Raw genomic sequence first — 12,788 nt, forward strand, 5'->3', positions numbered from 1 at the left:
CCTTCAGCCTAGGACCAGTGCAAGGGAATTAGGTGTCCTAAGCATATCTTCAGTCTTATGCCCCTCTCAGTTATGTTCAGGCCCCTAGGCTTCCCTCCCCCTAGATTTTCATAGCCTCAATGCCACCCCTCCCAGAACAGTCCTGTATAAATGCATAACTGGACATCACACATTTTCAGAAATGCTCCTCGTTCCACACGCAGGACCCAAGAGGCAGGCAGAGCTCCAAGTCTCAATGTATGGTTGAAATGATTGGTGCAGGAATGAGGGATTTAGGAACTTGGCAATGATCTGGGAAAGGGGAACTCCACCTTAACCAGGATGGAATCAGGCTGTTGGTGCTAACACTGAAAAAGAAGATAGAGCAGCCTTTAAACTAAAATGGGGAGGAAAGCTGATAGTCGCCCAGGAGCGCATGGTTCGGTGTGGAGTATCCTTGAAGGATACTACTGAAACAGGATCTTTAAGTAATCCCAGTAGAGAAGTTTCAATAATGGTAAAAAAAAGCCAGGAGTGTTTCATGGGAGAACAGTGTAAAGGATGCAAATTATCCTTGTCAATGTCAAAGCAGTTTGTAGATGCAAGGAAAAACACAATTTGAAGTATCTATATACAAATGTTAGCCTAAAAAACAAGATGGGAGAGTTGGAGTATATAGCACCAAATGAAGGGGCACCTCAGAGACCTGGTAGAAGGATGATAATCAATGGGACACTGTGTTAATGGGGTACAGATTATCTCGCAATGATAGAGTGGATCAAATTGGAGTTGGGGTTGCACTATATGTGAAGCAGTAGTAATAGGAAAAGCCACCAAAGATGCTGGTGCAGAGAAGAGTGGAGACTCCAGCATGGGAGATGACACGCATAGCTCTGCTCTTCCAGGAAGAAGCTCTTCAGTGTCTTTGCAATCCTTGGCCTATGCAAGGACTGGATTTCTTAAGCCAGTCTCTTCCATCACTGAGTAATATTTTTTTTGTTTCACCTCTTTAATACTACCTCTTTTTGTAGTTTTTTGGATGTACTTATAACTAGGAGTACCTTTGGTAGTTTACCACAAGCTCAGTCTCCTGGATGCTATATTCAAAATGGAAGTCTTAACTCTTAAACCCCCTCCCCCCACCACCAGGTGACAGATATCAGTGGTTTCCTAACCTGGTCCTGGAGGCACCCCAACCAGTCAGATTTTCATGATATCCACAATGAACATTCAAGAGAGTGATCTGTATACCAAGGAAGAAGTGTATGCAAATTTCTCTCATGAATATTCATTGTGGATATCCTGAAAACCTGACTGGCTGGGGTGCCTCCAAGACAGGTTTGGGAACCACTGCTATATAGGACATGTCCTTTCTCAGCCAATTACACTCAACATTGTTCAATAACAGCGATATTTTAGTTCAGCATAAAATTTCAGTTCTAGTTCTTATTCCGTTACAAAACATATAGGGTCCTGTTTACAAATGCGTGCTGGCGTTTTTAGTGTACACTGTGTAGATGCCCATAGGAATATTATGGGCATCTACTTGGTAAGCACGCACTAAAACTGCTAGCACGCCTTCGTAAACAAAGCCCATAATTTGTATTCTTATTTTATTCTAGTTCTGACAACAATCTTAATTCTAGTTTTTATACTGTCCTTTTCTGAACATTTTAGTTCTTATTCAGTTATTCCGGTCACAAACTCATGACAAATAATTTCAGTTTGTGCAAAACAGACACAATAATTCTAGTTTTTATTAGTCATATTTTGAAAATGTTAGTTCTTATTCAGTTCTTCAGCTCATGCACGTACTGTATATAGGGGAAATTTTTCATTCCTCTTAAGCCATTTTCGTTAAGAAAAGTTATTATTTATTATAGTTCTTATTCTATCTGGGACAGTACATTTTCTATTCCTATTCAGTTTTTGTTCTGGAAAAAAAACCTTTAGTTTTACTTCTAGTCCTCATGAACTAATGGTCAAATTTTTCATTCTGATTCTTATTCTCATTAACAAAAATATCCCTGTTTGATAAGTTACATTATTGTCTGATAACAGTATCTCACAAAAGATGACACATTCAGCCTTGTATTCTATTCTCAAGCAAAAACCTCTCCCCAGTTTTTACCAGAAAAGTGAAAAGGCATAAAAAGGAAAATCATATCAGCAAGTCAGAATATTAAGACATAAATGCCATGGAAGTTCCAGGCAAATTATTTTATGCTGCACCATGATCAGACAGGCCAGAGGCCACCATGCAAATATCACCTACCTGCATCATCTTCCCTGGGCTTGATTCTGTCAGATATGCCCTCGTCACCTGGAGAGGGAGGGGACGACCGCAGAGAGATGAAAGATGGCAGCTTTCGTAACCCATGGTGTCCCAGTTCATCCTCATCATTCAAAGGTTTGCTTTTGCTAGCTACCCTCAATCTGGGCATACCATCAATCTGGGCCCGAGCACTAGAAAAGATGAGGAACAGTGATAATAGATCATGAATTACAGTATAAAGAGGTTCCATTCAGGACTAGCCCAGTGGCCATATGAGAGACAAGGGTCTGATTGCTGCACCTGAAGGGTCAGGGGTCACATGCACTGGCTTTCAAATGTTGCCACAGTTGGTGGACGTTGGTCAAAAAGGATTGGTAATGTAAAAGCTGTGCTACAGGGGAAGATAGTTATAAGAATGGAGAAAACCCCTAGAACTGATTCCAGTCAAGTTCTATCTAGATTTATTTTATTTATTTTGTTACATTTGTACCCCGTGCTTTCCCACTCATGGCAGGCTCAATGCGGCTTACATGGGGCAATGGAGGGTTAAGTGACTTGCCCAGAGTCACATGGGGTTAATTTTCAAAAAAAATGATCAGTGGTTTCATTTAGGTTCTGAAATTTAGGGTATTTCTAGCTGAATATTCTTTAGCTAAACTTAGGCCTGTAATCCATTTGTTTAGATTAACTCCTATGTAGATATTTAGTACTGAAAATCAGTGCTAGGTGTCTTTCATCCACTTTTCAGGCTGCTAAACTGAGCTGAGCCCCAGTGAGTTCTCAAATGGGCTGATTTAGGTGCCTAATTCCCTGAGGCTTATTTATCAAATTATAATATGTTGTTGGCAAATACACTCCATCAAGATTAATGGGGCCTATTTAGTAGAAACACGTGTTAGCACAATTTAATAAACAGGCATAAAACCTTTTGAAAACAGATACCATAATAATCATAACAGAGAAAATGATGTCAGATAAAGGCCATATGGCCCATTCATATCATCCACTATCTCCTCCTTTCCCTAAGAGATCCCACATGCCTGTCCCACACATTCTTTAATTCAGATACAATTCTCATCTCCACCACCTCCACTGGGAGGCTGTGACATGCATCTACCACCCTTTCTGTGAAAGAAGTATTTCCTTAGATTACATCTGAATCTATTCCCTTTTAACTTCATCTTATGTCCTCTCGTTCTAGACACCTGCCTCCTTGTGCATTTATGCCACAGAGATATTTAAACATTTCAATCACATCTCCTCTCTCTTCTAAAGTATACAGATTGAGGTCCATGAGTCTGTCTCTATTTGCTTTATGATGAAGATCACAATCAAAATGGGACAAGATGCTCCTCAGCTGCAAATCCCCTACTCACATTCCTCGTGTTCTGCAAATAGTCTCTGGCAACCTAGATTGAGGGATTTAAGCTGATGTTTCTGTATGGCTTGTAATGCTGCTACCTGTGTCACAGTGGGGAAAAGTGAGCTAGAGTGTGCGTGTATATGAGTTTGAACTTCTACTGTTTCTTCCAGTGCTGTAGTGGAGTAGTATGTGTAGGTGAGTACAGGCACAGTCATGGTGGAGGGAAAACTTTCACTGTTGCTGCCAGTGTTGTGGTAGAGCAGTATGTATAGGTAAGTTTGGGCATGGTGATGGTGGAAGGAAAGTTTTCACTGTTGTTACCAAGTGTTGTAATGGAGCAGCATGCGTAGGTGGGTATGGGCATGGTAGTAGTGAAGCTTTCACTGTTGCTGCCAGTACTGTGGTAGAGCAGTATGTATAGGTGGATATGGGCATGGTGATTAACGAGAGCCTTGAATCAAATAGATTGAAAATTCTGCAGGAAACAAAACACTCCTTGGAATCACTGTGGATTGAAATTCCATGTGCAAAGGGGAAAAGGATAGTGATAGGAGTGTACTACCGTCCGCCTGGCCAGGACGAACAGACGGATGCGGAAATGTTAAAGGAAATCAGGGACGCAAACAAACTGGGCAACACAATAATAATGGGGGATTTCAATTACCCGCATATAGACTGGGTTAATGTAACATCTGTACACGCAAGGGACATAAGATTTCTTGATGAAATCAAGGACAGCTTCATGGAACAGCTAGTTCAGGAGCCGACAAGAGAAGGAAAAATACTAGACTTAGTCCTTAGTGGTGCTCATGATCTAGTGCAGGGGGTAACGATACGAGGGCCGCTTGATAACAGTGATCATAATATGATCGGTTTTGATATTGGCATTGAAGGAAGTGAAACTAGGAAATCAAGTACGCTAGCGTTTAACTATAGAAAAGGTGATTACGACAAAATGAGAAAAATGGTGAAAAAAAGACTGAAAGGAGCAGCTCGCAGAGTAAAAAACTTGCATCAGGCGTGGATGCTGTTTAAAAACACCATCCTGGAGGTTCAGGACAAATATATTCCACGTATTAGAAAAAAGGGAAAAAAGACTAAACGTCAGCCGGCGTGGCTAAACAGTAAGATAAAGGAAATCATTAGAGCCAAAAAACAATCCTTCAGAAAGTGGAGAAGAGAACCAACTGAAAGTAACAGGATAGATCATAAGGAATGCCAAGCCAAATGCAAAGCGGAGATAAGGAGGGCAAAAAAGGACTTTGAGAAGAAATTAGCGTTGGAAGCAAAAATACATAGTAAAAATTTTTTTAGATACATTAAAAGCAGGAAACCGGCCAAAGAGTCGGTTGGGCCGCTGGACCAAAATGGTGTTAAAGGGGCGATCAAGGAGGACAAAGCCGTAGCGGAGAAATTAAATGAATTCTTTGCTTCGGTCTTCACCGAGGAGGATTTGGGGGGGACACCGGTGCCGGAAAGAATATTTGAAGCGGGGGAGTCGGAGAAACTAAACAAATTCTCTGTAACCTTGGAGGATGTAATGGGTCAGTTCAGCAAGCTGAAGAGTAGTAAATCACCGGGACCTGATGGTATTCATCCCAGAGTATTAATAGAACTAAAAAATGAACTTGCGGAGCTACTGTTAGAAATATGCAATCTGTCCCTAAAATCGAGTGTAGTACCGGAAGACTGGAGGGTAGCCAATGTTACTCCGATTTTTAAGAAGGGTTCCAGAGGAGATCCGGGAAATTATAGACCGGTGAGTCTGACGTCGGTGCCGGGCAAGATGGTGGAGGCTATTATTAAGAATAAAATTGCAGAGCATATACAAAACATGGACTGATGAGACAAAGTCAGCACGGATTTAGTGAAGGGAAGTCTTGCCTCACCAATCTAATGCATTTTTTTGAGGGGGTAAGCAACATGTGGACAATGGGGAGCCGGTTGATATTGTATATCTGGATTTTCAGAAGGCGTTTGACAAAGTGCCGCACGAAAGACTCCTGAAGAAATTGCAGAGTCATGGAATCGGAGGTAGGGTATTATTATGGATTAAGAACTGGTTGAAAGATAGGAAGCAGAGAGTAGGATTGCGTGGCCAGTATTCTCAGTGGAGGAGGGTAGTTAGTGGGGTCCCGCAGGGGTCTGTGCTGGGTCCGTTGCTTTTTAATGTATTTATAAATGACCTAGAGATGGGAATAACTAGTGAGGCAATTAAATTCGCCGATGACACAAAATTATTCAGGGTCGTCAAGTCGCAGGAGGAATGTGAACGATTACAGGAGGACCTTGCGAGACTGGGAGAATGGGCGTGCAAGTGGCAGATGAAGTTCAATGTTGACAAGTGCAAAGTGATGCATGTGGGTAAGAGGAACCCAAATTATAGCTACGTCTTGCAAGGTTCCGCGTTAGGAGTTACGGATCAAGAAAGGGATCTGGGTGTCGTCGTCGATGATACGCTGAAACCTTCTGCTCAGTGTGCTGCTGCGGCTAGGAAAGCGAATAGAATGTTGGGTGTTATTAGGAAGGGTATGGAGTCCAGGTGTGCGGATGTTATAATGCCGTTGTATCGCTCCATGGTGCGACCGCACCTGGAGTATTGTGTTCAGTACTGGTCTCCGTATCTCAAAAAAGATATAGTAGAATTGGAAAAGGTACAGCGAAGGGCGACGAAAATGATAGTGGGGATGGGACGACTTTCCTACGAAGAGAGGCTGAGAAGGCTAGGGCTTTTCAGCTTGGAGAAGAGACGGCTGAGGGGAGATATGATAGAAGTGTATAAAATAATGAGTGGAATGGATCGGGTGGATGTGAAGCGACTGTTCACGCTATCCAAAAATACTAGGACTAGAGGGCATGAGTTGAAGCTACAGTGTGGTAAATTTAAAACGAATCGGAGAAAATTTTTCTTCACCCAACGTGTAATTAGACTCTGGAATTCGTTGCCGGAGAACGTGGTACGGGCGGTTAGCTTGACGGAGTTTAAAAAGGGGTTAGATAGATTCCTAAAGGACAAGTCCATAGACCGCTATTAAATGGACTTGGAAAAATTCCGCATTTTTAGGTATAACTTGTCTGGAATGTTTTTACGTTTGGGGAGCGTGCCAGGTGCCCTTGACCTGGATTGGCCACTGTCGGTGACAGGATGCTGGGCTAGATGGACCTTTGGTCTTTCCCAGTATGGCACTACTTATGTACTTATGATGGTGGTGGTGATGAACTTTTCACCGTTGCTGCCAGTGTTGCGGTGAAGCAGTATATACAGGTGGATATTCTGTTTAATATATTTGTGGGAGATATTGATGAAGGGTTGGAAGGAAAGGTTTGCCTTTTTGTGGATCACACAAAGATAACCAATAGAGTGGATACCCTGGAGGGAGTAGAAACAATGAGAAGGGATCTCCAAATGTTAGAAGAATGGTCAAGGGTCTGGCAAGTCGCAATGCAAATTAGACACCTGCCCTAGTAACCTTATAAGACATGCCCCTCAACAACTCAAAGTAGACCTCACGAGGCACCTGAACTACATGCTACAAAATGGTCTCTTCCGAAAGGACAAAGGAAACATTCTACTTACTCCTTGACCTACAGATGCAAAGAAAAGTATAAATGACTTAACCAACTACCGTCCAGTAGCATCTATCCCACTGATAACCAAACTTATGGAGGGCGTAGTGACGAAACAGCTCATGAACTACCTAAATAAACACTCAATTTTTCAAGTATCGCAATCAGGATTTCAGGCGAACCATAGCACCGAAACAGTGCTAGTGACTTTAATGAATAAATGTAAACAAACAATTGCAACTGGCAGCAACATACTTCTCTTACAATTTGACATATCCAGTGCTTTCGACATGGTCAACCATGGAATATTACTACATATCCTAGAATACTTTGGAGTTGGAGGTAATGTTCTTAACTGGTTTAGAGGATTCCTGACCACAAGATCATACCAAGTTACAGCTAACACGGCCATATCAGCCCCATGGACACCTGAATGTGGAGTCCCCCAAGGATCTCCCCTCACACCAACCCTCTTCAACCTAATGATGACACCACTAGCCAAACTACTAACCAATCGAAACCTCAACCCATACATATATGCAGATGACGTCACGATCTACATCCCGTTTAAAAATGATCTAAAAGAAATCACCAATGATATCAACCAAAGCTTCTAAATTATGCACTCCTGGGCGGATGCATTTCAGCTAAAACTTAACGCAGAAAAAACACAATGTCTTGTACTCACCTCACAACATAATACATGTAAGTTCACCACCATAACCACATCTAACTTTTCCCTCCCCGTCTCAAACACTTTGAAAATTCTTGGAGTTACCATTGACCGAAATCTCACACTTGAAAACCACGTGAAGAACACAACCAAGAAGATGTTCCACTCCATGTGGAAACTCAAAAGAGTAAAACCTTTCTTCCCCAAGATCCATTTTTCGCAACCTGGTACAGTCAATGGTACTAAGTCACCTGGACTATTGCAACGCACTCTACGCTGGCTGCAAAGAACAAACTGTTAAAAAAACTTCAACAGCCCAGAATACCGCAGCCAGACTCATATTTGGAAAAACAAAATATGAAAGTGCAAAACCCCTATGAGAGAAACTTCACTGGCTCCCACTAAAAGAATGTACCGCGTTCAAGATCTGCACAATTGTTCATAAAATCATTTACGGAGATGCCCCGGCATACATGTTAGACCTCGTGGACTTACCTCCCAGAAATGCTAAAAGATCTGCCCGCACATTTCTCAATCTACACTTCCCCAGCTGTAAAGGATTAAAATACAGATTAACTCATGTGACCAGCTTTTCCTACGTGAGCACGCAGCTGTGGAATGCACTACCAACTAACTTGAAAACAATCAATGAAATAACTAACTTTTGCAAATCTCTGAAAACCTTTCTCTTCAACAAGGCCTATCACGAGAACCCATAGCCTAAATATAACACTTCATTACTTCACCCTTATTCTGTAAGTCTTCCTCTACAACTGTTTGCTTAGCTCATTTTTGTTATCCTTAATCTTTTGTAACACCAGCTGTATCTTTTACCCTGAAATGGCGATGTCATAACAGGTCTTTGTAAGCCACATTGAGCCTGCAAATAGGTGGGAAAATGTGGGATACAAGTGCAATAAATAATAATAATAATAAATCCCATGAATAGGAAACTCCTTTGGTATACATTTTACCTTTTTCTTCAATGACATAAGGCATACGTACCCTTATACAGAAGTATTGGCATATATCACAAGCGCATGTCCCATTAAGTGAATCCCCAAGATTTGCTTACAGAAGGGGAAGGAATTTGGGAGAGTTGCTTTCCACACCTGCTCGGAGACAAGAGGAGCAGAATGGTCATTACAGATGTGGTAAATATGCCTATTGCTGATACGCTGTAGAGGGAGATAGGGTTCAGATGCCCCATACCTCTCAGTACTTTTATTTAAGGAGCAGGACAGATTGTAACTCTGAAGGAGTGGCATACAGCATATGGTGCCCGTGCGCTTTGTTCTGATAATAAATAAAGGATTTTGGTTTCCAGAGTTTTCAGTACAACACCTTTCAGAAGTCCAAATGTTCACTAGAAAGCAGAGTGGCTCAACTCTAACATGTTCTTTGAAGATGGGGAGGGGAGGGGGAAGGGAGGGGATCAGCAATCACACTGGTGAGGTAATACTACTAAACCCATCAAAACATGGAACACAATTTCAAAACTTTTAAGAGACTGAGGTCTCCCTCTGAAGACACACAGTTGCTCCCATGCTCCTGCAGATGTGAGGTCCACCTCATCTAATGGGCCAAGAAGGAGACGGCATTGATAAGAGTGACTGTTGCAAGTTGTTTTCCCTGAAGATAAGGTGATTTACCAATCACAATGCTGCAACTGCCTAGCTGAGTGTTGTCTTCAACAAAGAATGGGATCTACTACAGCCACAATAAACCTGCCAACAGGATGGGAAACATTTTTGGTGCATTAGAAATGTGTTGGAGGGAGGCAGCTGGGGAAACCTTTTGCATTTTCCAAGAAAGAATGTTTAAGTGGTGAGCCACCTAACTTCAATAGGAGGGTTATGCAGGGTAGCTCCCAAAATAGTCCAGGGTCAGGTTCTCACATCCTTGGGAGATTCAGAGGAGAGGAGGGAGTTGATTAGGAGAAAAAAAAAAAGGCATGAACAAAAGAAGAGTAAACTATTTGTATCAGCAGTGGGAACAGAGAGGAAGGGTGAGGCTTGGTGGACAGCAGAGCAAAGAATTCAGTTCTCTGCATAGTTCTATATCTAAATAATGTTTCCTTATTTTGCATTTTGTGAGGGTCTGTGTTTTGCTTGTTTAATCAAAGTGAGATATTCTGTTAGCGTGTAATTTCTGTGTAGGGATCTGCAGCAGTCTGGCTTGTTCTGTTTTTCCAAGAAGAGGTGCACTGATGTCCTAGGGCCTGATAAATTATTTGTAATATTGTATTTTCATATAAAGGGTTGTCGCTGTGAGTTCTAATAGTTAGTGCTGATTTGGTATACCAGGTTAGATATATAGGCTCTGAGTGGATGTTTTTTTTTATCAGTATTTTTATCTATAAATTTGTTTTAAATAAGTATATAACTGCAGATAAAGAACAAAATGGCACATCCAGCCTGCCCAGCAGCAATTTGTCTAGTTCAGGGACAGACATATACAAATTCCAGTATGGAACCCAATACCTTGCCCCCCCACACACACACACTTTCTCCACATCCTTCACCTAGCCTATTAAAGTAGTACCATTACTTTTTAGGAATGCAACAAGCTCCATCCAGGTTACCCCCATGCTACTATGATGCTTCATTTCCATCCACTTTTCACTAGGGATCCTCAGTGTTTAGGAATTTGTGTTACTTCTCAAAGTATCTGGTAATGGAGGGAGTTTGTGCCACTGATACTCAGGTGACAAAAGTACCTGTATGTAATAAGTAAACTGCTTTTGTTGTCCCACAGAAAGGTGGCATATCAGATGCATGACCCTGACCTGACCCCCTTCTTTGTTGAACAATAAGGGGAAATGTCCTAATTCAACCCAACCAGCCCACAGAGAATGGAGTTAATTTCTAAATGTATGTTCTTATGTTTTTCTCTTGAAACTATCCCCCAAAATCATAGATAACAAATTCATCAAACATCATGGCATGATTTCTGAAACTCACTTTTATTATGCACGTGTAGGTCGGTGGGTGTATATACATAAAACAAAGTTTAATATCTAAAAATACAGGAGATGATTTTAGAAGGCTTATGTACAGTTTATATATATATATATATATATATATATATATATATATATATATATATATATATATATATATATATATATATATATATAAGGCAGACATACATGTAAATTGGGCTATATGTATAGGTATCAATTTTAGAGAAAAGCACAATTTATATAGGTAAGAGGCAACCTGCCAAGCCAGAAAAGAGACATGTTCTTGGTGTGGACTGGGCAACCCCTACAGTATACGCATATTCCTTATTTTAGAAAATTCAAAATTTCCCACTGGCAGTTACATCTGCCCCAAGTCACACACAACCCTTGGCTAACTTACCATTTTGACTTGTAGTTTACAGGAGTGCTTGAGGGGTGAATTGTACTCACTTCTCAAAGTCTCAAAGCCCGGCTCCTTAAAGGACCCTTCCTACAATAGCCAGGCCCCCTGCAGCCAGTCACAGAATCTATGACAAGGCAGAATTGGTTTGTAGAGCCTGAACTCTTTCATTAAAACTTAGGGGCCATGGGTCAATTTTAGCAGACAATGGAAAAGGTGCAGGTACTCAGTACCCCCTCAAAAAAAAGCCCTGCCAATAACACTCACAAATATCTACAAAAGTGGAAGGTAATGCCTTTACAGTTGGGGTAATGGAGATTGAGGAATGTGCGAGCTGATCTTTTTGCGTTTCTAGTAGGTAGGTCTATAACAGTGATGGCGAACCTATGGCACGCGTGCCAGAGAGGGCACGCAGAGCCCTCTCCCTTGGCATGCGCGCTGTCGCCATCGCTGGTCCGCCCACTCTCCCTCCCAGTTCGGCCTTCCTCCTGCCCTCCCTCCAACGCAACAAGCAACAGCCCACCCACCCGTCCTCCCTCCTTCCCTCCCTCCCAGCACCTGGAACCCCCCTCCTCCTAAAATTTAAAAAGCGTACCTCCTCAGTCGGGGTTAAGGCGGCGTGCGTCGGCAGCGGCAACGAAGCGCCTGTGCTTCGCTCGACGCGCCTTCGGCCTTCCCTGTCTCTCAAGCTCTGGTCCTGCCCGAGCTTGAGAGACAGGGAAGGCGCGTCGAGCGAAGCACAGGCGCTTTGCTGCTGACGCACACCGCCTTAACCCCGACTGAGGAGGTACGCTTTTTAAATTTTAGGAGGAGGGGGGTTCCTGGTGCTGGGAGGGAGGGAGGACGGACGGGCGGGCAGGCTGATGATCGTTGGGTTGGAGGGAGGGCGGGAGGCCGGCCTGGTGCTGTCTGTGTGCTGCTGGGTGGGAGGGAGGCCTGATGGTGGGTGCTGGGTGGGAGGGAGGCCTGCTGCTGCGTGCTGGGTGGGAGGGAAGCCTGATGGTGGGTGCTGGGTGGGAGGGAGGCCTGATGGTGGGTGCTGGGTGGGAGGGAGGCCTGATGGTGGGTGCTGGGTGGGAGGGAGGCCTGGTGCTGGGTGCTGCCAGGTGCTGGGTGGTAGGGCAGGGGGGAGAGGAGGGCTGCTGGACATTTGTGGCTGGAGGGGAGAGGATGGTTGCTGGACATGGATGGAGGGCAAGAAATGAAGAAGAAAGGAGGAAAGTAAAGAAATCAATGGAAAGGAAGCCCTGGAAACGGAGTTAAGAGAACAGATAGAGAGCAGCAGAATCAGCGACTAGAACCAATATGGATAGAAAAACAAAATCACCAGACAACAAAGGTAGGAAAAATCATTTTATTTTCATTTTAGTGTTTGGAATATGTCGAATTGGAGAATTTACATCTGCTGTCTTATTTTGCACTGGGCATACTGGAGCTGTAACAGCTTACAGAAATGATTTATAATGGAAGAAAGTCATGTTATTTTTTTCTCCTACATTAGTATAATATTTTCAATGATGTCTGTTTATATGCGCCATGGCTGGTGTAAGGGGTGTGGCTATCATA

At 42.8% G+C, this 12,788-nt stretch overlaps 1 protein-coding gene across 1 annotated transcript in view; it reads right to left on the bottom strand.

Moving 5' to 3' along the window:
- The window catches only part of ZC3H3 (zinc finger CCCH-type containing 3), a 605,196-nt gene that overhangs the window by 42,304 nt on the left and 550,104 nt on the right, over positions 1-12,788 (bottom strand). Inside the window, exon 11 of the mRNA XM_030219843.1 lies at positions 2,255-2,445. Within this exon, the coding sequence (XP_030075703.1) occupies positions 2,255-2,445 (191 nt within the window). The remainder of the gene's footprint in view (positions 1-2,254; positions 2,446-12,788) is intronic.

Source organism: Microcaecilia unicolor, chromosome 1, assembly GCF_901765095.1.
Source record: "Microcaecilia unicolor chromosome 1, aMicUni1.1, whole genome shotgun sequence".
NCBI classification, from domain to species: domain Eukaryota; kingdom Metazoa; phylum Chordata; class Amphibia; order Gymnophiona; family Siphonopidae; genus Microcaecilia; species Microcaecilia unicolor.